At 41.6% G+C, this 25,714-nt stretch overlaps 1 protein-coding gene across 2 annotated transcripts in view; it reads right to left on the bottom strand.

The window, feature by feature from the left end:
- Positions 1 to 25,714, bottom strand: part of HECW1 (HECT, C2 and WW domain containing E3 ubiquitin protein ligase 1) — a 495,956-nt gene that overhangs the window by 158,619 nt on the left and 311,623 nt on the right. For both annotated transcript variants that reach the window (XM_004383962.1, XM_012557718.1), the window contains one exon: positions 20,355 to 20,524. In XM_004383962.1, the coding sequence (XP_004384019.1) occupies positions 20,355 to 20,524 (170 nt within the window). The remainder of the gene's footprint in view (positions 1 to 20,354; positions 20,525 to 25,714) is intronic.

Genomic DNA, 25,714 nt, shown 5'->3' with positions numbered 1-25,714 from the left:
GTTACACATAAAGTCGCTGTAAGTCAGAGCCGACTTGATGGCAACTAACAAGGACAGAAATAGGATGTTTGTTTTATTTATTACATTGCATTTTGTTTTAAAAAAGACCTGCGAGCTTCCATAAACTGAATAGAACTTTCATAAACTGAACTTACCAAAATAAAAACAGGATGACAAACTCAAAGAAATATTTAATTGGCAATTACATAAACTGGCAGCAGTTACACAATGGGCAGTTTAGGTAGAGATTAGGGGAGTGCTGGTAAATAAAGGGGCCAATGGCGCAGTAGGAAGGGAAAGATTTTACACATTCATTCACAAACACTTGTTGAGCGCCGACTCTCAGCTGCGTGCTGGTGATCCAGACACCACCCTTCAGTGCTGGAGGGCTGGGGCTGTAGATTTCCAACCATAAGGAGCTCAGAGTCTTAAATTGCAGGCAGACATTGACAATATGGTAAGTACTATAATATGGGGCCCCACAGGCTCAGCCTGATGGACAGGTAGAAAGAGGAGGGGTGACAGTGACATAGAGGAGCATGAAGATGATGTTCCAGAAGATGCGATGCCTGAACTGAGCCTCAACAGATGAGGAAGGGGTGGGAGGAATGTTCCAGGCAGCACAGAGGGCACCATGTGCAGAGTGTACGGGTTCCTTTGCGAACTTCAAGTGGCTCAGTACATGTGCGGCATTGTGGGGGTCATGTTGCGAGATGAAACCGGACAGATAAGTAGGATCCAGATCAGGAACAGTCTCCTGGCCAGAGTTCAGTTAAGACATGTGAGAAATAAGGAGGACGGCAGGCATGCCTTGAGGAAAGGGTGGCAGATTTTACTGGTGTTAAGGAGGTAGAATCTAAGAGTTTATGGACTTGTTAGATGTCAGTGAGAGCCATGGGATGTGGGAGATGAAGAGGTCACAAATTCCAAACATTGGATGGTAAGGCCATTCTATATGACAGGGAATACAGAGGGTAGAGCAGGTTTGGGATGAGTTTAGTTTTGAACATCTTAAATGTGAAATGCCATGGTGAAATCAAAGAGAGAGATGTTTAGAAAGTAGCTAAGTATCCGGGATGTGCTTAGAACAGAGATTTCGAAGGCAGGCAGCATATAGGTGAGTGGTGGGGGATACTTTTGAGGATAAATGAGCTCACCCAGTGCAGGGTACAGAGTGAGGTGAGAAGGTAGTCAAAGGAAGAACTTTGGGATTTACCAGCTTTTGATGGATGGCTAGACAAGGTGGAGCTCTTGAAGAAGACTGGCATTATACGAAAACCAAAAAAGAGTGATGTCATGCCAGATAAAAGGTGAAAGTATAGAGTTTTGAGAAGAAACTACAGTGTTGCAGAGAAGTCAAGTACAATTAAAACTGAAACCAGCCTGCTTGATTAGACACACCATTCATGGGTGATCTCAGTGAAAGCCTTTTCATGGGGGTGGTCAGGATAGCTGAGAAAATGAAACAAACAAAAAAAAGCAAGAAAGGAAAGGAAATGACTGTAGCCCCCTTATACGCTCAAGTATGACAGGAATGAGTGGGGAAGGAAGGAGTGATGAGGTCTTGGTAGACAGTGTTATTGGTGTTTAAAGTTTTGAAGATAGGAGATGAACAAAAAGAATCAAACCCATTGCTGTCAAGTCGATTCCAACTCATAGCGACCCTAGAGGACAGAGTAAAACTGCCCCATTGGGTTTCCAAGGAGCTCCTGGTGGATTAGAACTGCTGATCTTTTGGTTAGCAGCCGATCACTTAACCACTGCACCACTCACGCTGAGCAGGTATAAACATGAAGAGAAAGAGCAGCAGAGTAGGGGTAAAGAGGAGAGAAGAAATGATAGAGGGAGGTCCTTGAGGAGGTGGGTGGAAACCTTATTTAGAGAAAATGTATCAGGATTTGCCATAGACAGGATGAGAAATAACAATTTAACTGAAACAGAAGGGAAGAGGTAAGAATGGACACAGATGCAGGTAAGGTGGCGGTAGGAGGGAGAGGCAGATGCTGAGGAATTTCCTAATTTAAGGTCCCCTTTCTCTTTGTGACGAAGGGAGCAAGGTCATTTTCAGAGCATGAAAATGGTGGCTATGGAGTGGGAACTCCAGGAAAGGGGTGAAAATCTGAAACAGCTATTATAGTGAAAGTGAGCCAATCCTGGACATATGGGTCAAGGGCCAGGTGGCCCTTAGTTTCGAGACTGTGACTTAATCATGCCACCAATCAACCTGATTGTGTGACTTATCTAGCAGTGCTGGGTGGGTGCAGTGAAGATGGACATTTGGACTTATCTATTGCTGGGGTTGTGGCAGATAAATTTAATAGAAGGACATGGCAGCAAGGACAAGGAAAGATGGGATGAGGGTGTCGAGAGGACTGATAGCTAGTAGTGAAGAGGGATGCTGAGTGACTGAATGTTCCACTGTGATCAAGGAACAGGAGCAATGGAAATAGGGGGTTGGATGTGGAAGGATAGAAGATTGTAAAGAGTGAGCTTAATGGATGAAAAGATCCAGGGCATCAGCACTGGAATGGATGGCTGTGAAGTGAAGGTCAACAAGACTGAGGAGGTCAAAGAAACTAGAGTGTCTGATAGGTCATCCATTTGGACCCTGAAGTCAGCCATGGTAACAGTAGGTCTTGGGTAGAAAGGGAGGATGGTGCAATAGGCAGAAAAGTCTTTACTGATTGTGGCAGAGTAAACAATGGGACCCATTATTGCCCGACTGTAGCTAAGGCAACACAGACATCAACGTGAAGGTGATACTATAAACAGAAAGTAGAAAATGGTTGTGAGAAGTTTCAGAGACATGTTCAACGTGACTTAGAAACGGTTTTAACTTAGGTGTTTAGAGAGGGATATGAGAAAGGTAACTCCAGTCGGAGAGAGCAGAAGTACAGTGATTCATTTTTGCCCATTTACAGAGGTCAGGAAAGGTTGAGAAATGAAAAATGGTAGGAATAGTCAATTTGGTTTGGGTCATTTTGAGGCAGGAGGCTATTTAGGAGTTAAGGCAGGAATACCGATTAGAAGCCAAGATTAGATCCCTCATTATGTGCGGTAAAAGGGCCTCAATTGTTCTGTAACATAGGTTATGAGACGCAGCTAGAGTGGGCATCGACTCTTGCCTCTCCTCTCTGGCAGCCAGACATAAGGGCAAAGATAAAACACGAGCTGTGTTCACAAGAGGCTGCCTGGTGCCATTCAGCCAATACCAGTATTTATTACTAATGAACATTAAATGGACCAAACTTAGTGTTTTCTGCACAAAAGTTTTCCAAGGAGGAGGAGAAGGAGCAGGCCAGGAGTACACTGAGCATGCAAACTGCAGCTACTCTTCCATAGAATCTTGCACGGGACATGATTTTCAACTCAGATGGCGCTATTCATTGAGTTTAAAAATGACGCTCAAAATTCGTGCTGCCTGAAGTCAGGGATAACAATAGACAGACAAACAACTCCATTAGCAAAGCCATAATTCAATCAAGAGCAATTATTTTCTCTCACTAGAACATAACAAGGTGCTCTATTAAGAAATGGTGGTCTTTCTGTCTGGGCATGGGAGAAGAGCTTCCCCTGCTAAGCAGCGTGGAGCTTGACTCTATCCTAGGAAGGAGGTGGCAGACATGAGCCTTGTCACTGCAGGGACTTTAATGGCTTTGAATTGTAAAGCCTGCTCTTCATATTTTATATTAACTCTTGGAAAGGTTGCATTTCTTGTTTTGCACAGAGCAAAGAAACTGGATCTTGTCCAGGCCTCCATGGTCTCCATATAGGCCCTGAGAATCCTCAACCACAGAAAAGAATATTATTGATTTTATTTACAGGCACTGCCATGGCAAAGTTAGGCATGAGATTTACTTGTGGCTTAGCAGAATGCGAAGCAAGGTCTGTGTGTATGTGTGTCTAAGTGAGTAAAGTGTGTATAAATATATATATTACGCACAAAACATATAACATATAAAAGTGTATATTACACCCATATGTATTCTATATATGCACCTGTATCTCTATCTCTGTCTCTACCTATACCTATAAGGAGCCTGGTGGCACAACGATTAAGCACTTGACCGGTAACCAAAAGTTAGCGGTTCAAACCTACCCAGTGGCTCCATGGGAGAAAGACCCGATGATCTGCTCCCAGAAAGATTACAGCCTAGAAAACCCTATGGGGCAGTTCTACTTTATCACATGGGGTTGCTATGAGTCAAAATCGACAGCACCCAACAACAACAATACCTATACTTATTTTCTCTATCTTTTTGCTCCTAGAAATGATTTATTTAAACACTTACAAAGTGGACCTGGGATTACAATGTTGTTGTTACTAGTTGCCCTCAGGTTGGCCCCCAACTCATGACAACCCCATGCACAATGGAACAAAACATTGCCTGGTCCCATAAATGGTTTTGGATTGGACTGTTGTGTTCTACAGGGTTTTCACTGGCTGATTTTCAGAAGTGTATCACCAAGCCTTTCTTCCTAGTCTGTCTTAGTCTGGAAGCTCAGCTGACACCTGTTCAGCATCACAGCAACACGTAATCCACCACTGACAGATGGGTGGTGGCTGCATATGAGGTGCATTGGCCAAGAATAGAACCCAAGTATCCTGCATGGGAGTCAGGAATTCCACCGCTGAACCAACACTGGCCCCTTATGGAATTAGATTACTAGACTGGAAATCAAGAAGATGACAATTTGTTGTGTGATCATAAGCAATTTAACTAACCTTTGTATTCCTACTTTACTGTACCTCTAAAAGTGAAGAAAGAAAATACCCACTCGTCTCACTTCACCTTCTGCCTGTGTTTCTAGGTAAATTGCCTCCTCCATCAGCGTAATTCTCCATCTGCACACCTTAGTCAACACAGATTGCTCTTCTCACCTTCAGGAGCGCTTATCTAAAAGGTCAATGAGTCCCCAAACTCTCTTTCTCATTCTCTGCTCCTCACTTCTGCCACTGCCCTAGGTATGACCCTTATCATTCCTTGCCCTTGTAATAATGTCTTAACTGGTCTCTTTGTCTTCAGCTTCTCCCCTTCCAGTTGCCAGTGAAGTTATATTTCTGAAACACAGATCTGATCATTTCATTCTCTTGCATGATAACTCTCCCTGATTTATTATTATTTTTTTAATCACTTATAGGATGAAATCTAAACTCCTGAACGTCACGTCTGGTCCCTGCCTACCTTCCTGGCTTTATTACCTGTATTCCCTGAAGACTTCATTTTTTTCACACATTTTCAGACACTATTTGCCTAGAATGTTCCTTCCCAGCTTCTTAACCATGCCCAACTCCTACTCATCCTTCAAAACCTTATTCAAATAAAATTTCTGCTGTGAAGCCTTTTCTGACAGTTGTTCTTTCTTCTTCAATATCTCATCTATAGGTCTTATCACATCATTTAATTTCTTGTAGTTCTTGAACATGCACATATAGTATCTGTTTTAAGTAAAGCTCTTTGCACAGAAACCACACATTACATGAGCACTGAACACATTGATACATGAGGAAATTAATGAATTGTGACTTTCTGAGGTAATTTCACTCCATATCAGTGAAAGTGGAATAAAATCCAAGGTTGTGGTGAGCTAAAATACACTTTGCTATGAATGCTGGAGTGCACATTCAGTACGAGATTATATTATAGTGATGGGTTTTTCATAAAAGAAAGTGAAATTTTTGGCAGGTGTCCTTCATTTGGGTGCAGGCCAGCACTCAAGAGTAACAATTATGATAGGCAGAATCTAAGACGGCCTCCAAGATTCCTGCCCTCTGGCTACACACCCTGCAATCTCCTCCCCTCAGGTATGGGTGAGGCCTGTGAAGATGGTAGATGTCATTCCCCCCATTAGGTTACTAGTCAAAAGGGAGGTTATCTGGATGGGCCTGACCTAATCAGGTGAACCCTTAATAAGGACTAGGCCCTTCAGAAGTCAGAGATATTGAAAGCGTGACAGGGATTATATGAAAGGGAGATTCTCTACCACTGGCTTTGATGGTGGAGAGGGCCACATAGCAAAGACCTGAGTACAGCTTCTAGGAGCTAAGAATGACCTCCAGCCAAGAAGTGGCAAGGATCTGAATTCTGGTAACAGCCTGAATGACATTGCAATCTCTTTCCCAGTCAAGCCTCTAAGTGAGAACACAGCTTATCCAACACCTTGATTTCAGACTCCTAGACCCTGAGTCCACTAGCTAGCTGTCAGTTTGTTGTACTGTGGTGGCTTGTGTGTTGCTATGATGCTGGAGCTATGTCACTGGTATTTAAAATACCAGAAGGGTCACTCACGGCGGACAGGTTTTGGCAGACCTTCCAGACTAAGACAGACTAGGAAGAAAGGCCTGGCGATCTACGATCTACTTCTGAAAATCAGCCAATGAAAACTCTAGGATCATAAGAAAACATTGTTAGATTGGAAGATGAGTGCCCTAGGTTGGAAGGCACCAACATACACAGTGGCCACAACAATGGACTCAAGCATACCAACGATCATGAAGCCAGCTAACAACAACAAAGACCCTGAGCAGAGAACCCAGCTATACTGTGCCCAGACCTTTGACCTATAGAAACTATGAGATAATAAATGGGTGTTGTTTTAAGCTGCTAAGTTTTGGGTAATTTGTTACGCAGCAATAGAAACCAAACACAATGATCTAAATTAGGGTAAGTAACAGCATGATGAGGATAGCTTCTGGACGAGCCTGCAGGCTATTTGTTGACAGTGTTTAAATCAGCGTACTGCAGCATCTCCCGAATGGTTTTTACGTGATGTTGGCAAAAACAAACAAACGAAAAAACCATTGCCTTCGAGTTGACTCCGACTCATAGCAACCATACAGGACAGAGTAGAACTGCCCCCCAGGGTTTCAAGGAGCAGCTGGTGGATCCATGTGATGTGGATAGTTCTAAGAAAAAAGAGTTTTTATGACTAACACTGGGTTAAAGAAGGTGAAATAGATTACTGTTAGATGACCTAAAGGCTTTAATTGTATAAATGTGCATTATGAATCTGCAAGACAGTATGCAGTGATTTTTTGACTGTGGCACCTCCATTTATGTGTGTATGTGCATCTGTGTGTGAGTGTGTGTGTGTGTGTGTGTGTGTGTGTGTAGTAACATGTGGTAGATTGGTATTATGTAGATCTCAGTTTGGGAAACTGGTATTTTGTGTTCAGTTATAGTTTAAAGCACTGAGGGAAAATAACTGTCAATTTTATACTCACTAAACTCTAACTGGAAACCCTGCTGTCGTAGTGGTTAAGAGCTACGGCTGCTAACCAAAAGGTCGGCAGTTCGAATCCGCCAGGCGCTCCTTGAAAACTCTATGGGGCAGTTCTACTCTGTGCTATAGGGTCACTATGAGTTGGAATTGACTCGATGGCACGGGTTTCGTTTTTTTAACAGAAACTCTCATTCAAGAGTGAAGTACAAATAAAGGTATTTTCAAATACGCAAAGAGACTGTTTAGCTGTTTACCTTCCACAAACTTTCAGGGCCTTTTTTCAGAGTTATAATTTATAAATTATAATTATAAACCAAGGCATTAGATTAATAAAAAGAGATAGAGATATAAAAAAATCATGGTTGACACATATATCTCAACCATGATATATAGTATGGTACAGCCTCTACATTTTGTGTATATTTTTATGAACAACTTTATAAAAATAAACAGAAAACATATAACAGATACCTTTCAAAAACAAAATAAGTTTAAAAATTGACTTGAGATAATAGAAAACCTGAATAAATCCATAAACATTAAAGAACTGAACTGATAATCAAACATCTTGTAATCAGATCACTTTACAAGTAAATTTTACCAAAACTTCTGAGAATAGATTATTCCTATCTTATATAAAGTTTTCAAGAAAGTTAAAAAAAGAGAGACAGCACCCTAAATTATTTTCTGAGGATTAGACATCTTTGATACAAACTGAACAAGAATATTGAAAGAAAGAAAATTAAAGACATCTTACAGATTAACATAGTTGAAAAAATTCTAAATAAAATTAGTTGCAAATCATAAAAAGCATCTGTATGAAAAATACTAAACTATGTCCTCCAGGCTGAGTGTTATGTGGATGATCTACCCTCTGCGATCAGAAGCAATGGCTTTAATTATCCTCCCTGCTCATTCCTAACATCCTTCTAAAGGATGTGCCAGACTTCTTACAGGCATTTATGTACTGGTGGTGCAATGGTTAAGTAATACGGCTGCTAACCAAAGGTCGGCAGTTTGAATCCACCAGGCACTCCTTAGAAACCCTATGGGGCAGTTCTACTCTGTTCTATAGGGTTGCTATGGGTTGGAATCAACTCGACAGCAATGGGTTATTTTTTACTAAAAAATTTCTCTGGCCTCATTTTTCTCACCTATTTTTGAATTTACTTACCTTGCTGCATTGTATGCATTTTCACACACTTTCATGCATAAGGAGCGTGTATATTTGAAAGGTATCTGTACGTAAACAAACATGTAACAGGATGCTATATGGCTTCAGATTTGGCACTTGCGCACTCATAGGCAAACTTGGGTCATGATTCATTTAATTTAAAATATAATTTATTTTCATATATTGATCTTTTATCTAGTGATCCTGCTAAATTCACTTATTAATTTGAATAGCATCTTATATCTAAAGAGATTGGCCAGTTGGGGCCAAATACCTTCTTCCCTCCACCATTAGGTGGCTCATTAAGTAAGAAAATTTCTGCCTCCCCTTTTCCTCATCCTGGCCCCCAATAGCAAGACCACTAGCCTTGCAGTGAAAAGGCACAGGGGATCCCCTGGATTCTCCCATGACTCCATTACTCTCCAATGTGCTGGAGTGGAAGAAGGGACATAAGAGTGAACTAGGCCTTTGTTCCACTCCAAGACCCTCAGACCAAAATCCTTGTCTGGGGTGGTTAGGGAGGGAAGTGATTAACAGAATATGAAACTAGACATCTTTGGATTATCTATAACTAAAAGTGACCAGAAAGTTGTAGCACATGCCCAAGACATCATTAAGAGACAGTTGAGTATGAATGAATGCAGTGATTGGGAAAAAATTAGAACTATTATGGTATCACCCCATTGAATTGAGAGTGCTCAATTTCATGAATCAATTATTTTTTCCTTTTAATTTTTTGTTGATGCTATGTTTTCAGTAATAGCGGGCATGCTGAATCATTGAGTGTGTCTGAATTTTCAGTAGGTAACATGGTTTTTGTTTTATGCCTCATTCCACAAATCGTACCCTCAGGGTTCAGAGGTACATATGTGTACCAAATAAAAAATTTTCAAAATTCATGTTTTTCCTACCAAAAATTCAATGATTCAGCACCACCTCATACAATACCTTGTAAAAATAGTAATTTGCAGCACACATCTTTTTTTTAATGTATCAAACTATTATATAGGGCCCGGCGTGCCAGTAGCACTTACTGTCAGTGGGACAGTAACTTCCCAGTGAATCCCAGAGGTACAATAAGTAAGTGGTAGCTATATATACCATCGGTCCTGAAAAGGTTAAGCAGATATCTAAGCAGATGATTTATCTTCTATCTATCTACTTACCTATCTATCTAAATACATGTGTATGTGCACTTAGGTAAGTATATAAATACCCTTTCTTACTCAAAATTTCTCTTGGTTATACTAGCTGCATTTGAAAGCTTATTGCTAACTCCATCACTGTGGATTTCCTATTCTAATGTTCTATATTACAAGGGGATGCATAAATACCTCCTTTTAATCCCTCTGTAAATCCCTGTACTTGTGTTGTATTACTGTTGCCTGTATGCCCCTCTTCCAAATACAAGTTATCCCCATACCCATTAATGCCTCCCTTAAGTATAACGTTCTTTTAGCCAAGGGTGGATACTGCTAGTGACCTAAATGTGTACTATAAGTTTTTACAAGATATGTAGTATCTTCAGTGCCCTAATGCTGTTTAAAATAACAAAAGAAAGTTGCTGAAAATGTGAGAGATTAGCAAATTAATTATGGCATTGCTATACCCAAACCAAACCCACCGCTCTCGGGTCAATTCTGACTCATAGTAACCCTATAGCACAGAGTAGAACTGTCCCGTATGGTCTCCAAGGCTGTAAATCTTTACGGAAGCAGACTGCCACATCTTTCTCCTGCAACGAAGCCGGTGAGTTTGAACTACAGACCTTCTGGTTAGCAGCTGAGTGCTTTAATCACTGCACCATGGGGGTTCTAGTAATCATTTTGTAAAGCATGAGATCAACAGCCTAAACACAGTAACTCAGTTGTTACAAAATTGCAAATGAAAGTCATTGATAATATAACAAGAATTCTATTGATTTTTCCTGGTATTTTTAACTTTAAAAATACTGCTGTTTCTATTTGCTTCTGTTCATATTTCTTAAAAAATGTTTTCAGGCTAATAACCCAAAGTACTGAAAGAAGCTGAGAAAGCTAAATGGATTAAAGCCTGCCAAGACTTGAGATTTGTCGCTGGGCCATAGACATTTATTTCCTGCAACACAAAACTAATGGAGAAAAAGATGGGAATCTGCTGCTAGACACCCTCCCTCCCTGAAAGAATGAGATTGCAGTTAGGGGTGGGCCTGGCTGAAGTGGAATTTCTGCTAAATGAGTAGGGCAAGAGAGTCCACAGGACATCGCCATTTCTTTTGTTTAGTCTCCACTGTCTATATTTTCCCAATTTTAAAAATAATTGTGGCTAGTTTGTACAGATATTACCGAGGACAACTGCATACCACCTCTGAAATTCTGTGTGTCATCCCCCGCTTGCCTGCTCCACCATTTCTGACTTTTGTCTTTCCTGGCTCCCAGAACCTTCTCTTTGGTTTTGGTTTCTGTTCTTCTCAAGCTTGCATGTTTGGAAATACTCTGATATAGATTTGTTCTCCCCTGACTCTAGCTCCACCTTTGATTTGTTTGGTATCAGCTCTATGGGATGTGACTTCTGATGTGGATCCTTTAGCTTAAAATAAACTGCAATCGATGCCAGAATCTCCTGGAGTGGGGGCTGGTAAATGTTTACCCACAGGCTTTTTGGAATAGCCTGATTTGTAGCATTTGCTAATTTTCTTGGTGTAAAATACTTCCACCATGTCTGATTTCACCAGATGTGGAATTGAGAAGAGATGTGTATGGTCGGTTCATGTGAGCCACCTCTAACACACTATGGACCCCATGGATGCGTTCACTAAGCCAACTCCACAACCAGCACACTGTATTCCTCCAAGGGAAATTAGGAATGACTTTCAAGAAGTGTGTCCTGGCTCAGGCATTGGGTTTTACTGCCGCCCTCAAAACCTCCACTGCTAGCTTATTTCCTCAGCGGCTGCAAAGTGATGCTACCAGACAAGTACCAGGAATGGTTCAGCCTAGTGGACATCTAACTGTGTGCCCCTGAATTCTAGGTTTGGTGGATGAGCCTCAGGTACAACCTCAGGAACAAGGGGTAGTGCCCCTGGGTCTCTCACCCTACATCTACTGGAGTAGTGCCTCTATATTTTTTTGTTGGTGTCTCCTCCATGAGTTCCTTTCACACAAGTGTTCAGCAGCCGGCTTATCCAATAAAGGAGCTGATTTGGTGTTTAGATGATGGTTATTTACAACAGGGAACTTCAAACATCCTTTTCCAACTATTGTCTTGAGGTAGGGCAGTGCAGTTGGCATTGGGGTACCAGCTTTGTACTTCCAGAGAATGCTTTTCTTCCATAAGTATAATTTTTTTTGTGTTTATGACACTATGTTTACCTCATTCAGCTCAAAAGTGCAATTTAACTTCTGATTGAATAGCCTCTCTATTCCTAATCAATCAGACTGAAGTTAAAAAAACTAGTTTAAACCAATCAGAGTTTGGTTAAAGCTCCTTAGGGGTGGCTTATCACAGTAATCATTTCACAATTTTGCTTATCTTCCGGGGATCCTGCACCTCGGCCCAGGCACCCTTGTTTATTCCTAGGGATTTTTAGCCTAACTACGCCTATTTGCTTTGCTCTATCAATCAGGGCTTGACAATTTCCTTGACCAAAAAGTCTCATTCGTATTTACTCATGATGTTGTAGGGGTGATTAAGTGTGATCACTTTGGTAAACAACCTATCATTACCTGGTAAGTACACCCACAATGGTTGGTCCCAAGCCTGACCATTATGAGCTGATGCCCATGTTTGACTCTAAATTATAAGGACAGTGAGTGCTTTGGTTAATTGTAGGGGAGGGTTTTGGTGATTAGTGTTTGACATTGACTCCCAGCCAGCACCGTCTGCCTGAGCTTCCCTGTACTGTTTGAAGTTCCTCTCATGGCAGAGCCCAATTTAAGTAGTGGTTAAGAGCTTGGCTGCTAACCAAAAGGTCAGCAGTTCAAATCCACCAGGCTCTCCTTGGAAACTCTACGGGGCAGTTCTACTCTGTCCTATAGGGTCACTATGAGTTGGCAAAGGGTAGTGATGGTGGTGTAGAGGGAAAAACTGGGGATTCTGAAGGGGTATAGCTTCATCTACATTTCTCCACATTTGCTGCCACCAGCTAGGTCCAGGCTTCATCACCTCCCTCTTGGCTTCTGCAGTTGTCTCCTAACTGATGTCCCTCTTTCACACTCCCGCCTATCAGCGGAGCGTGGGAGTCTCCTTCGATCTACACATCGCCAGCATTAGTTATTGTTGATCTGCATTTTAGCCATTCTTGTGGGTGTGCAGTGGAGTCACAATGTACTTTTAATTTTCATTCCTGGATGACTGACAAAGTCAAGCACTGTTTCACCTGTTTATCAGCATTTGGATATCTTCCTTTGCGAAGCACCCGTTTAACTCTTTGGTCTATTTTTCTGTTGGTTTCTATCCTTTTCTTTCTGATAAACAGGTGTGGTTTATGTATTCTGGATACTAGTTCTTTGTCACTTAGATATTGTTCAGCATCTTTTCCCACACTGTGGCTTGCTTTTATTTTGTTCTTAATTTTAATATCATCCAATTAATCAATCACTTATTTTATGGTTAGTGTTTTCTGTGTTCTATTTAATAACTTTTTGGCTTTCACAAGATCATAATGATATTCTCCAATGGTTTCTTCCGAATTAGAAGCCTTACCGTTTTACTTTTCGCATTTAGATTTATAATCTATTTGGGATGGATTTTTATGTATATTGTGAAACCACATTCAAGATTTGTTCGCTTTCTATATTGATAGCAAATTGACCCAGCACAAAGTTTTGAAAAGACTATCCTTTCCTTGGTCCTGAGTGGCTCAAGTTGTTTGTGCTCACCTGCTAACCCAAAGATTGGCACACCCAGTGGCACCACAGAAGAAAGGCCTGGTGATCTGCTCCTGTAAAGATTACAGCCAAGAAAACCCTATGGATCCCATTCTACTCTGTAACACATGGGGTCTCTGTGAGTCGGAATCCACTCGACGCAATGGGTTTGGTTTCCTTACTGCACTGCAGTATCACCATTGTCATAAAACAATGATGATATGCGTGTGGGTCTGTTTTTGGATACTTCAATCTATTCTGCTGGCTATTTGTCTATTCTGTACTAATGCCACTTACCTTCATACTTATAGTTTTATATTTGTCTTGATATTTGGTAGCATAAGTCCTGCTTTTTTTTCTTTTTCAAGACTGTCTTGACTATTCTTGGCCTTTTATCTGGCTTTTCTAGTTGTTTTCATGTTAGTGTGCCACATGCAGCTCCCTCACAGTCAGCAGCAGAAATCTCCTACTTCCATCCCTCCCCTTTATAATCACTCCACATGTGGCCACAGGAAGGTTTTCATCAATTTTTAATTAGAGCATAATGCTTCCCTACTAAAGATCCTCCAATGAGAGGGGGGAAAAATCATCCAATGGCTTCTTATCACATTTAGAATAAAATCCCAACTCCTCTCCACGGTTTTCAAGACTCTGGCCCTCTCTCCAACTTCATTCTATACCATTCCCCCACCGCCGCGCCACACTCACTCACCATACTCTAGCCACAATGAATGACCTTCGAGCTGTTTTTGAACATGTCGAGCTCATTGCACTCAGGTCTTCACACTAGCTGCTTCCTCTGCTTGAAACAAAAATCTAACAGGTCTTTGCATGTCTTAGTATATGTGACAGCAACTCAGAAAGGCCTTCCTTGACCACCTCTATCTAAGGTAGCCCCACCAATCATGCACATCATATTGTCGTGTGACATTTCCTTCGTATTATTTATTGTCTTAGTTACCTAGTGCTGCTGTAACAGAAATACCACAAGTGGGTGGTTTTAAAGAACAGAAATTTATTTTCTCACAGTGTAGGAGGCTAGAAGTTTGAATTCAGGGCACTGGCTCTAGGGGAGGAGCCCTGGTGGCACAGTGGTTAAGAGCTCGGCTGCTAACCAAAAGGTCTGCAGTTTGAATCTACCAGCTGTTCCTTGAAAACCCTATGGGGCAGTTCTACTCTGTCCTATAGGGTCACTATAAGTTGGAATTGACTCGATGGCAATGGGTTTTGGCTCTAGGGGAAGGCTTTCTCTCTGTCAGCTCCAGGGAAGATACTTGTCTCAGCTTCTTAGCCCCTACATTCCTCGGTTCCTTGGTGATCTGTATGTAGCATCTATCTTTCCCTTATTTGTGCTTGCTTGTCTCTGTGCCTGATCTTCTCTATTTATATCTCAAAAGTGATTAGGTTTAAGACATACCCTATACTGATATGGCCTTATTAACATAACAGAGAAAACCCTATTCCCAAATGGGATTACATCCACAGGCATAGGGGTTAAGATGCCAACACATATTTTTTGGGGACACAGTTCAATCCATAGCACTTATCATCCATTGAAATCATCTTGTTAATTTATTTTCTTGTTTCTATCTTGTTTTCTCATACTAGACTATAAGCTCCATGAGGCAAGGCTTTTCTGTCTTTGTTTATCAGCAAAAGTTAGGTTACCAACAGATGTCACCATGACTAAGACTACCAGCCTTCTGAACCTTGAGAACAGATTGGAGCCAGATGATAGTACATGTGTAGGGGTGAATTCATCAGGGTTGAAAGGCAGACACTGGGAGAATGAGGTGGAGGCTAGCAAACTCCCCGGCCCTCGATGAGATGTTAATATTTGCTCATTCCACTTAATATTTCTGGGAATCTGCTTTTAGGAGTTCCTTGTGTTATTTAGAGAGTTCCTGAGTATCACAAATGGTTAATGTGCATGGCTACTAACCCAAAGTTTGGTGGTTCGAATGCACCCAGAGGTGCCTTGGAAGAAAGGCCTGGTGATGTACTTCTGAAATGCCACAGCTGTGAAAACTTTATGGAGTGCAGTTCTACTCTGTCTCACTTGGGTTGCCATGAGTCGAAATTGACTCCATGGCAACTGGTTTTGTGTTATTTAGATGTCTAAGTATACTCTCTGTGAGCACTGTGAATATATAACCCAAGACTCTTTAGTTACTGCTGTTTCTGTTTAACTTGTCTGTGTAACTACAATCTCATAAGTGCTCATTACATCCACCTACGAAAATAAACAGACCTGAAAATCAAGAAGAGTGTCCCTGGGTGAAAACATTTTCTAATTACAGTAATAACAAAGAAGAGGAGATTGATCAATCAGCGTGGAAGTCTCTTTCTCTTTTTAGTTTGCATTACATTTAAGATGTATTTCTCTCTCAATTTTCCCTTCATATTTTAACATCATGATAGGAACTTTAATCTATCTAAGATTTAGCTTATTGAAATCAGCAAAATAATATGCTTCAGGTTTGAACTTGCATACATTTGCAAAAATCACATAAAGCTTTAATGCAACGTTAATTGTAGGAATAAATCTAGCATTCAAACCTCACATTAAAGGAGATTCTTGTTATTAAGTGCAGACAAATTCAATTATTTCTCATTTGTATTTAGTCGGTAAATACGGAAAGTATGGCGGTTTGCTTCTCACTTAGATTCTTGCTGAGAAATTTAAGCATTGTGGGAATCCCACAGAAGCAGGCCATCTTCATTTCGCTCACCAAGGTGCAATGTGAAACCCAGAAGCCAATGTGAACCTTTATTTGTAAGGACTAAGGGAGCCACATTGCATGTGTATGTGTGACTGGAGTGAGCCCAGCCTATTCGCCAGCCCCTTGTTCATGCATGCACAAGCTCCAACCACATCACATCTCCAACAATACCCTCAGTGCTTTGTGAGGTGCCTTTGATACTTTGCTTGTTTTGTTCCTTGTATCTGGAATGCCCTTCTCTTCCTGCCCCCTGAAAAACTTCTCCGCACCTATCAAGACCCAAGTCTAGTAGCACATCGTCTTTCATGTTTTACTGGCTCTCTCCTTTGTATTCCAGGAGCATTCTGCTCCTATCCTTATTAGAGTATTTATTTCTTTGTATTGTCTCATCCCATTAGCCTGCGAACTCTTATCTACCAATGATCTTTGTGTCCTTCCAGTAGCTTCTATTTCTACTAAAAAAAATCCATTGCTGTTAAGTCGATTCCAATCCTACAGGACAGAGTTTCTGTGGTTTCCAAGGAGCAGCTGGTGGATTCAAACTGCCAACTTTTTGGTTAACAGCCATAGCTCTTAACCACTGTGCCACCAGGGCTCCTTGAACTCAGATCACTGGATTCAGAGTCCAGAGTGCTAACCATTACGTGATGGGGCCAGTCTATTACAGAGTAGATATTCAATAAACATTTCTTAAATGAGTTAAGAATCAACCATGAGAAACCAACTGACTTCACCTTGCTTCTTCCATTCTTAAGAATTCTCATTTATCTTTCATACTCAACCTCCAGAGGTAGGGGTTCATATGATTAGCTGGAAAGACCAATTCAAACTTCTTGACAACTGTCTCTGGCCTTGTTACCCCATGTAGTAGATTTTAACTCTTTTTTTTCTTCTGAAATGAGGGTTCTTATGATCACTTGGAGTATCTGATAAAGGCTATGGGTACTCTCTCCAGAATTTACTCATAAGCACCTACAAACAAAACTAATCATACAGTTTCAGGGTTTTTGAAACCACTGAAAACCCATCCAAGACCCCAAGATTAAGTACCTGTGCCTTGACTGATTTAATCATTCTCTGTAGTTAAACGACAGGAAGCTTTGAACCTTTATTCCACCCAGGTATTTCCTTATCACTTAGAACTTCTCACGCAATAAATACTCATTGAGTGCCTACTATGAGCAGCAAGTGAATAGGCTCTGAAGCCAGACTACCTGGTTCAAATTCTGGTTTTGCCATTTACCAGCTGAGTGACACTGAGGAAATTATTTAAACTTCTCTATGCCTTGGTTTCCTTGTCTTAAATGAGGATGATAATAGAACTTATTGCATAGGGTTGTTGGGAGGATTAAATGCATTAATTGTGTAAAACATTTAGACCACTATTGCACAGTAAGCCTTGTATAAGTGTTTGCTATAATTAGTAGGTTCTAGGAACTGGAGATATCAAGATGAATTGGATGTGATTCCTTTCCCTGAGGATCTCAAAATCTAGCGAGGAAAACAGATGTGCAAATAAAAGAGAAGCTGGTAAAACCATGATGGAGGTTCATACAAGGGAGTGCAGAGGAGGGAACAATTTCCTCCTGAGGGCTGGCTGGGAGTCAGGGACTACCCCACGTTAGGTGGTATTTTAGCTGAGATTTGATGGAGGGGTGCAGTTGCTAGTGGGTTAATTGGGGACGTGCATTTTAGGCAGCTATAAGCAAAGTCACAACATATGCAAAGACACATATGAAAACACAAGGGGCGTTGGGGGATAGCATCTATTGAGAGGTCTTAGCATAAGGGTAGAGCTGGAAGGTGACGGGAAGTGAAGCTGAAGTACACGGCAGACACTATTAACTGGCTTATTCAACACCTGTTTTCAACCACCTTCTCCACGGTCTTCCCATACTATAGAGGTGGGAAAGGGAAACACTCAGTTTTCCCAGCCAGGTGAGGTCATGAGACAGGTAATAGGGCGTTTGCTGGGAAGGGCTTCCCTTCTAGAATGAAAAAGCAAAGCCTTGCCAGAAGAAGTCTTCTTTGGCCTTTCTGCTTTCCTACCACATGGAAGTTGGGCTTGAAGCAAGAACTCTGGCCCCTGTGGCTGCACTCAGTAGCTTCAGAGCCTGGACTGCCCGCCTCGAACTTTTGTTAGTGAGAAATGTCCCAGCTGGCAGGCTTCCTCACACTTAGAATTAAATGCATGCCCAGCTGATACAAGTGGATAACAATGCCAAGGGCCATGACGTCGATATCTGGGTGACGGACATCATAGCATAGTTTAGAGGTTGAAAGTACAGCTTTGCAGTCACACAGACCTTGGTTTGAATCCCAGCTCAGCCAATTACTAGCTGTGAATGCTTGAGAAATTTGTTATCCTCAATCTGAGCCTCATCAGGCAAAGATCTGAAGAATCTTAGTTTAGAATCACAACTCTAAGTGTGTTGGGTGGGATGGAGGAGGTAGAGGCGGCATTCCAGTGAGAGTTTGCTGGTGTTCTGCCAGAGCAAAACGATCTTCACTAAAGCTTCACAGATAATTTCAGGCCTTAATGGGGACCCTAGTGAACATTTTTAGCCAATGGGCATTCTGATTGTGCTGGATTTTACAAACCTTCTCTGAGACTTACAATGCCTTTATGACCAAATGTCTTATAACAAGTTGCTCTAACGTTCTTCAGAAGAGAGAAGCCTTTTTCCCCTGAACTGTAAATTTCTGTAGCAGCTTGTATTATCCCCAGGAACACAGAGAGGAGTCTGGAAATAATTGGTGAGACTAGTCAAGATGGAAGGACCAGCTCATTTCAGGCTCATTATTCCCTGCTAGTGGCACTATCAATGCTTTAGAATCTGTTGGTAACTAAAGATAGTAGGAAGTTTAAGTGCAAGTCCATTTCCCTTAGGTCCACTTAGAAGTGCTAATAGAGTTCATCTGTAAAGCTAGGGTCAGGGTGAATTAAGCCTAGGAAGGAGGTGGTGTAATTTAAGAGACAATGGAAAAGCTTGGTCTCCCAAAAATCTAATTACATTTTCTTGTCAAAGATGCTTGAAAGTTCTACATCCAGATTATTTATCCTGAATAATAAAGAAAGGAACCTTTACAGGGTAAGGGTGGGAGGAGCACATTTCCATCATTAACAGCTGGATGAGGATAATCTGGTGCTCAGGGCCAGGGTGACTGCGTTCTCAAGCTTACACAGCTAGCAACTGGCTGAGCTGAAATTTGAACCAATGTTTGTGTGACTGCAAAGCTGTACTTATAACCCCTAAATCATACTGTCTTTGCTCTCCTGGCCCAAACCTCTCTCCCGTCTCCAGCCCCCAAAACACACACACTTTGTAGGTTTACATCCTCAAGGTAAAGCAGGCGAGCCAGGCAGCCAAACAAGACCTGAGAACTCTTCCACACGAGTGCCCTAGGAGAGGACTTCGAGGTCAAGCCTGACCGTGATTTTGTGGAAGGACCTCCTAGCCCCTGGCAGGCAAAGAAGACACATTTAGGAGTGAAGAAGGGCCTTCATTAGACAAAACAAAAGATTCAGTACTCTAGCAAACTGCCTAACACTGTGCAGACCATGAAGATGGGATGGACAATTAGGCTTTGTGTCTATTTAACTCAACCAGTACATGACCACTCAGGGACGTTCTGGGACTTTGTTGATCTGTCCCAGGACCTGAGAGTGTTTGGATCTCTGGAGCTGGTCCAGAGGGCCACCTTTAAAATGTGGCCCTCTTGCTTAAGAACCACATGCCTTGGAAGAGCTGTGGAGAAACTGAAATGTTCAGGTTCTGAATCAGATATGGTTGTTAGCTGCTGTCCAGTTGGCTTGTGGCAACCCACGCAAAACAAATGAGACACTGCCTGTTCCTGCACCATCCCCATGATTGGTTGTGGATTGGACTGTTGTGTTCCATACATAGGGTTTTCATTGGCTGATTTTTGGAAGTAGATCACCAGGCCTTTCTTCCTAGTCTATCTTAGTCTGGGAGCTCTGCTAAAATCTGTTCAGCATCATAGCAACATGCAAGCCTCCACTGACAGATGAGTAGGGGCTGTGCATGAGGTGCATTGCCAGGAATCAAACCCAGGTCTCCTGCATGGGAGGTGAGAATTCTACCAATGAACCAGCACTGCCCTCCTCTGAGTCAGATGAAGAGGCTATTACTATGGTTACAGGGTGTAGCTGCAATGAAACATTTCCTGGTACCACTCTGAGGGACTTGATAAGATCCCTAAGAGCTGAAACCCAGAGAGAACAAGGCTCCCTCTGAGACCAAGAGAAACATGCATTTGGTAGAGGTGTTTGGGGCACCATGAAAGGAGGGACTGGCTTATGTGCTGGCTCACATCAGCTCTTCACTTTGTTACCTGTGCTAATTTCCAAAGACCACCACTCACCTCGGCCTGCCAGGTGGGGTTCACAGTGTTGCCGATGATCTTGGACCTCCTCTCTTGTCCATGGTGAGGGAGGGCAGGGAAGATGCTGTGCTTCCCTGGCTGGATGGAAATCTTCAGATAAGGGTCTGGGTTGAAAAACATCCCTTTCTTCAGCCCCATGGCCTGGAAATCTGAAAAATAAAGGATATTTTAATTTAAATGTATTTTAACTGGGTCAAAGATCAATTGGGCTTTACACAAGGAGAAAAGCTCATCTAAAACATGGAAAAGTCTTTTCAATCTATAGACTATTTTCCACCCCACTACAATACAGACTTATTTGTCTACAGAACTGTAAAAATGGCATGGTAGGGGCAGTGTCTGACCTCCTGTACCTTCATGAGGGGGAAAGAGAATCAAGATCAATGGCCCCAGGCTGATTGGCATGAGGTGGGGTCAGACATGCCTCCACCCTCCAACCTTTTTACCAGTTATGACACCAACCTTCCCTCCCATGGCACTCTCTACTTCTCTGCTGGGTTTGATAACTCGTTGCAATGACCACACAGAACTCACAGACAATACACACGATTATGGGGTTTATTAGGGAAGTAACAGGTTATAATTTAGGTTCAGGAATGCTCAGGATACAGTTCTTCAATCAGGACAGCCTCTTCTCAGCTGTGCCTGCTGAGAAGGGCTTCCCTGTGACCCCTCACTGCTCAGGCAAGTGTTATAAAGCTCTTTTAGCTTTGCTGGTATGTGCCTCGAGGCACCCCACTCCACCAGTAAGCCTCGGCCCAAAGGTACTCAGCTCTAGCTCCATGGGTCAGCAAGCCTAGTTCTACCAAGTGCCTGGAGGCATCCTACTCTGCTAGCAAGCCTCCTGCCCAAAGGCGTTCAGCTCTCTAGCTCCACGAGCCAAGAAGCCTAGCCGTCTCTTATCGGTTTCCTTCTGGTCTCCTGCAGGTCACCTGTCTGTTTCCTGGTTCTGCTGCCTCTGCTGCTGCCATTTCTCTGCCACTGCTTCTTGCCGTCTCTAGTGTTACAGTTGTCCCTCTTCATCCTTGTTCTGCTGCCTCTGCGGCCTCTCTCTGTCTTCCGTGTTACAGCTCCTCTCTCTATCGGTTTCCTAGTTCCAGGAGCTTCTCACTGCCTGGATCCCAGGTCCAAAGAACATGCTCCACTCCTGGCTCTTCTTTCTTGGTAGTGGTGAGATCTTCCCTTTCTGCCTCTGGGATGGCTCATTTTAAGTTTAGCAGGATGGCTAAACTTGTTAGGGTTCCGCATGCCTTACTTGCATAGTCCCACCCCCTACAAGGGTGCCATGCACCTTATTTACAATTATTAGCAAGCTATCTAATCCCCTTGATGGGCCGCAAGCACTTCATTTGCATAGTCCCAACCAGTCATTTGGTGGGAGTTACAAAGAGTATGGCTAGAGGGGCCATATTAAGTAATTCACATCTCAACAACCCAGTATGGCAGTAATACACTGGCATGTATTAAACTGTGTTTTGATGAGAAGTTCTTGTAATAAATCAGTCCTACCGGTGTTGTGGTCACTATGCTCTTCGTGAAAGGACCATTGGTCTTACTTGACTTCAGGTGTTTCTCAAACAGGTTCAGTTAAGGGGGTTTGGGGCGAGAGGCTGAAGGTTACCTCAGGAAAAGTGAGTGGTCCCAGACAGAGGGAATCCAACTTTGAGATTTCGGTGAGTCTATGTGTAAAACAAGGACTGTAGCTTCACAATAAATACAGTCTTCATTGATCAAGGAGAGAAAAAATTAGGAGAAATAAAGAGAAAGAGGAAGGTTAACTGAGCAAAAAGCTTGCCAGTGGAGGAAAGAAAAACAATAACAACATAGTCTCCATGGTGCTAAGTGCATATCAGCGAGGATGGTTTTGAGAAACCATGCTGCCAGAAAGGGAAGCCTTTGAAAACTGAACTGTTCCATTTGATTTAGGATGCCTGATCATGCGCAATTTTTATGCTGTGAAAAAAGAGAGAGAGAAAGATAGTTTGTGATAGTGGTTCATATCTGTTCTGGGATTTTTTAATTTTTATTTTGATTGTGCTTTAGGTGAAAGTTTACAGTTCAAGTTAATTTCTCATACAAAAATTTATACACATATTGTTATGTGACAATAGTTGCAATCCCCACAATGTGACAGCACACTCCCCCTTTCCACCCTGAGTTTCCTGTGTTCATCCAATCAGCTGCTGTCCCTTCCTGCCTTCTCATCCTGCTTCCAGACAGGAGCTGCTCACTTGGTCTCGTGTACCTGCTTGAACTAAGAAGCATACTCCTCATGAGTATTATTTTATGTTTTATAGTCCAGTCTAATCTTTGAAGAGTGGGCTTCAGGAATGGTTTTAGTTCTGGGTTAACAGAGCATCTGGGGGTCATGGCTTCGGGGGTTCCTCCAGATTCAGTCAGACCATTAAGTCTGGTTTTTTTACATGAATTTGAGTTCTGCTCCACACTTTTCTCCCACTCTGTCAGGGACTCTCTGTTGTGTTCCCTGTCAGGGCTGTCATTGGTGGTAGCTGGGCACCATCTAGTTCTTCTGGTCTCAGGCTGTTCTGGGATATTTTGAAATCATTTTAAATTTATTGGAAAATATTTATGATATCAAGGAATATACTTTTAAAAACTTTTCTGTTATTGAAATATTTTCCAAAGACATTCTCATTTATAGGTGAAAGAAACAGGGAAAGATCCATTGAGTCAGCCATGCTTAACCACTGTATAAGTTGTGAGGTGCATAAGTGATTTGTTACTGATGAAGAAGTACATACGTTTTTATGTGAGTTTACTTAAAACTTATTTTGAGTTGATTCAAGGTTATCTCCATAATGAAATTATTTTTACCCTCCTGTATTACAATATACTGTTTTGAGCAGGAGAAAAATGTAGAAAGTGCAACAAGCCTTACAGAAATTTGCAAAACTCAGTTTACACACATAGGAGTGTATGCAGAAGAGTTAACAGCAGCCTGAGACTACTCTCCTTAGGAAGGCCTGCTGATAAGGTTGGTCCTTGGTTACTGTCTGGGAACTTGGATTTCAAGAGGGCTGTGACCATTCCCCGAACTGATAAGAGTGGCTCACTGTGACTAAACTGTGTGTACAAACAACGCAGTTTATGCCGAACACCTGTTTTCCTTCTGGGAGTCTGGAATTTTGGTACGTGTTAGGCAGAGGGTCACTACATGACTAGCCCCCAGCAAAACCTTGGGCACTGAGACTCTGGTGAGCTTCCCTGAGAAACAACATTTCACATGTGTTGTTACAACTTGTTACTGGGAGAATTAAGTGTGTCCTCTTAGACTCCACTGGGAGAGGACCCTTAGAAACTTCTGTGGTTTCCTCCAGATTTTGCCCCACGCAACTGTACCCTTTCACTGTAAGAAATCTTAACCGTGAGTACGACTATACGCTGAGTCCTGTGATTCCTCCCAAAGAATCACTGAAACTGGGGGTGGTCTTGGGGACCCCAACCCAGAGTATGACAGTTCTATAGACTTCAGTCATCATAAATTAATATGGCTGCCACTTCACCACCTCCACCTACCATTTATTGGCTAGTTACTAAATTCTGGGAACCATTCTAAGCACTTCAAAAACTAGATCTGGTTTAATCTTCACCACAAACTCTATAAGATAGATATTACATCTTTAATTTGAGGAAGAGAAAATGGAGGCTTACAGGTTAAGTAACCTGCCCAGGTCTTCAGAGTTGGCCAGTGTCAGAGACGAGATTTAAACTTGTGTCTTTGATTCCAAAGTCTGTGCTTTTAATCAATGATATATTGCCTTTTTATAAAAATGTAAATTAATAGTTAAATTCTCAGTTATAAATGGGTGTTTTTCTACACTGTCTGGTTTCATCAAACAACACATCTGTGTCTGCATTACGCCTTCATCATATATTTGACACCTGGAAAATCAAGTCATTCTTCATTGTTTTTTTTCCAAAAAAAGATAACATCTTGCTTTACCACTCCAGAAAAACTTGATCAATTTTTTAACACACTTTTCCAAAAAAATTGAGATTTGGATTGGAATTTCTTTGAATTGATTAGTTTTGGGAGACTTGATTATTACAATATTGAGACTTTCCACTCAGGAACATATGTTTATTCAGTTATTTGAGTCTTCTTTTATGTCTTTCAATAAGCTTTTATACTTTTCTTTATAAGGGCTTCCACATTCAAGTTCAATTTGGATACTTTTTAAAATATATGCATCATGGAGTGTCTTAGTCATCTAGTGCTGCTACAACAGAAATACCACAAGTGGATAGCTTTAATGAAGAGAAGTTTATTTCCTTACAGTAAAGTAGGCTAAAAGTCCAAATTCAGGGCGTCAGCTCCAGGGGAAGGCTTTCTCTCTCTCGGCCTTCTCATCTGTGTTCCCCCAGACTACGAGCTTTTCGCGCAGGGACTCCAGTCCAAAGGACGCGCTTTGCTCCCGGCACTGCTTTCTTGATGGTATGAGGTCCCCCTGTCTCTCTGCTCACTTCTGTCTTTTATATCTCAAGAGATTGCCTCAGGACACAATCCAGTCTTGTAGATCAGGTCCTGCCTTACTAACACAACTGCCACCCATCCTCCCTCATTAACATCATAGAGGCAGGATTTACAACATAAAGGAAAATCACACAGTACCAGGAATCATGGCCCAGCCAAACTGGATACACACATTTTTGGGGGGACACAATTCAACCCATGACATGGAGTAAATATTGTTTGAAAGCTGCTGCAATAAGAGGTTTAATTAAAAGTGTGCTGGACTGGGAGTCAGTATACCGAGATTATAGTTCTGAAACACTCGCTTTGAACAAGTTAATTTAACTCTTTCAGGTCTCAGTTTATTCAATATGAGATTGTTGGGATAGATGTCTATAAGAACCCATAAGTTTTATGATTTCCCAAAAGTAAATGATACCTTAATGGGAGAATACTTAATTTCCCCTAATTTTTCCTGTAGTAGTTTTTTGTTCTGATGATAATGAATAATGCACACTTATTATAACAGTTTTAAAGATACGAGAAAAAGGAACAGCATTTTAAAATTATTTCAAATTGTGCCCCTTAGTGGCAACCATTGCCACTCTTTTTGCCTGTTTTCTTCCAGCATTTGTTTTGCTTCGCATAGTTGAGATCATGCTATGTATACAATATTGCAACCTAATTTTTTTCTTTGGCCTAGCATTATATTGTAAGGATTTTTTTCATGCCTTTTAAAACATTTTGTGTAGCTAATTCTTAAGACTATATAATGTTTCATCATTTGGCTCTATTGTAATTTATTTAACCAATCTTTAATTTTGAATGTTTAAATTGTATCCAATATATTTGTGAACTAATTTTT

The sequence above is a fragment of the Trichechus manatus genome, unplaced genomic scaffold, assembly GCF_000243295.1.
Source record: "Trichechus manatus latirostris isolate Lorelei unplaced genomic scaffold, TriManLat1.0 scaffold00114, whole genome shotgun sequence".
Lineage (NCBI taxonomy): Eukaryota > Metazoa > Chordata > Mammalia > Sirenia > Trichechidae > Trichechus > Trichechus manatus.
The sequence above is the reverse complement of the archived record's forward strand: the minus strand, read 5'-3'. Positions and strand labels throughout refer to the sequence as shown.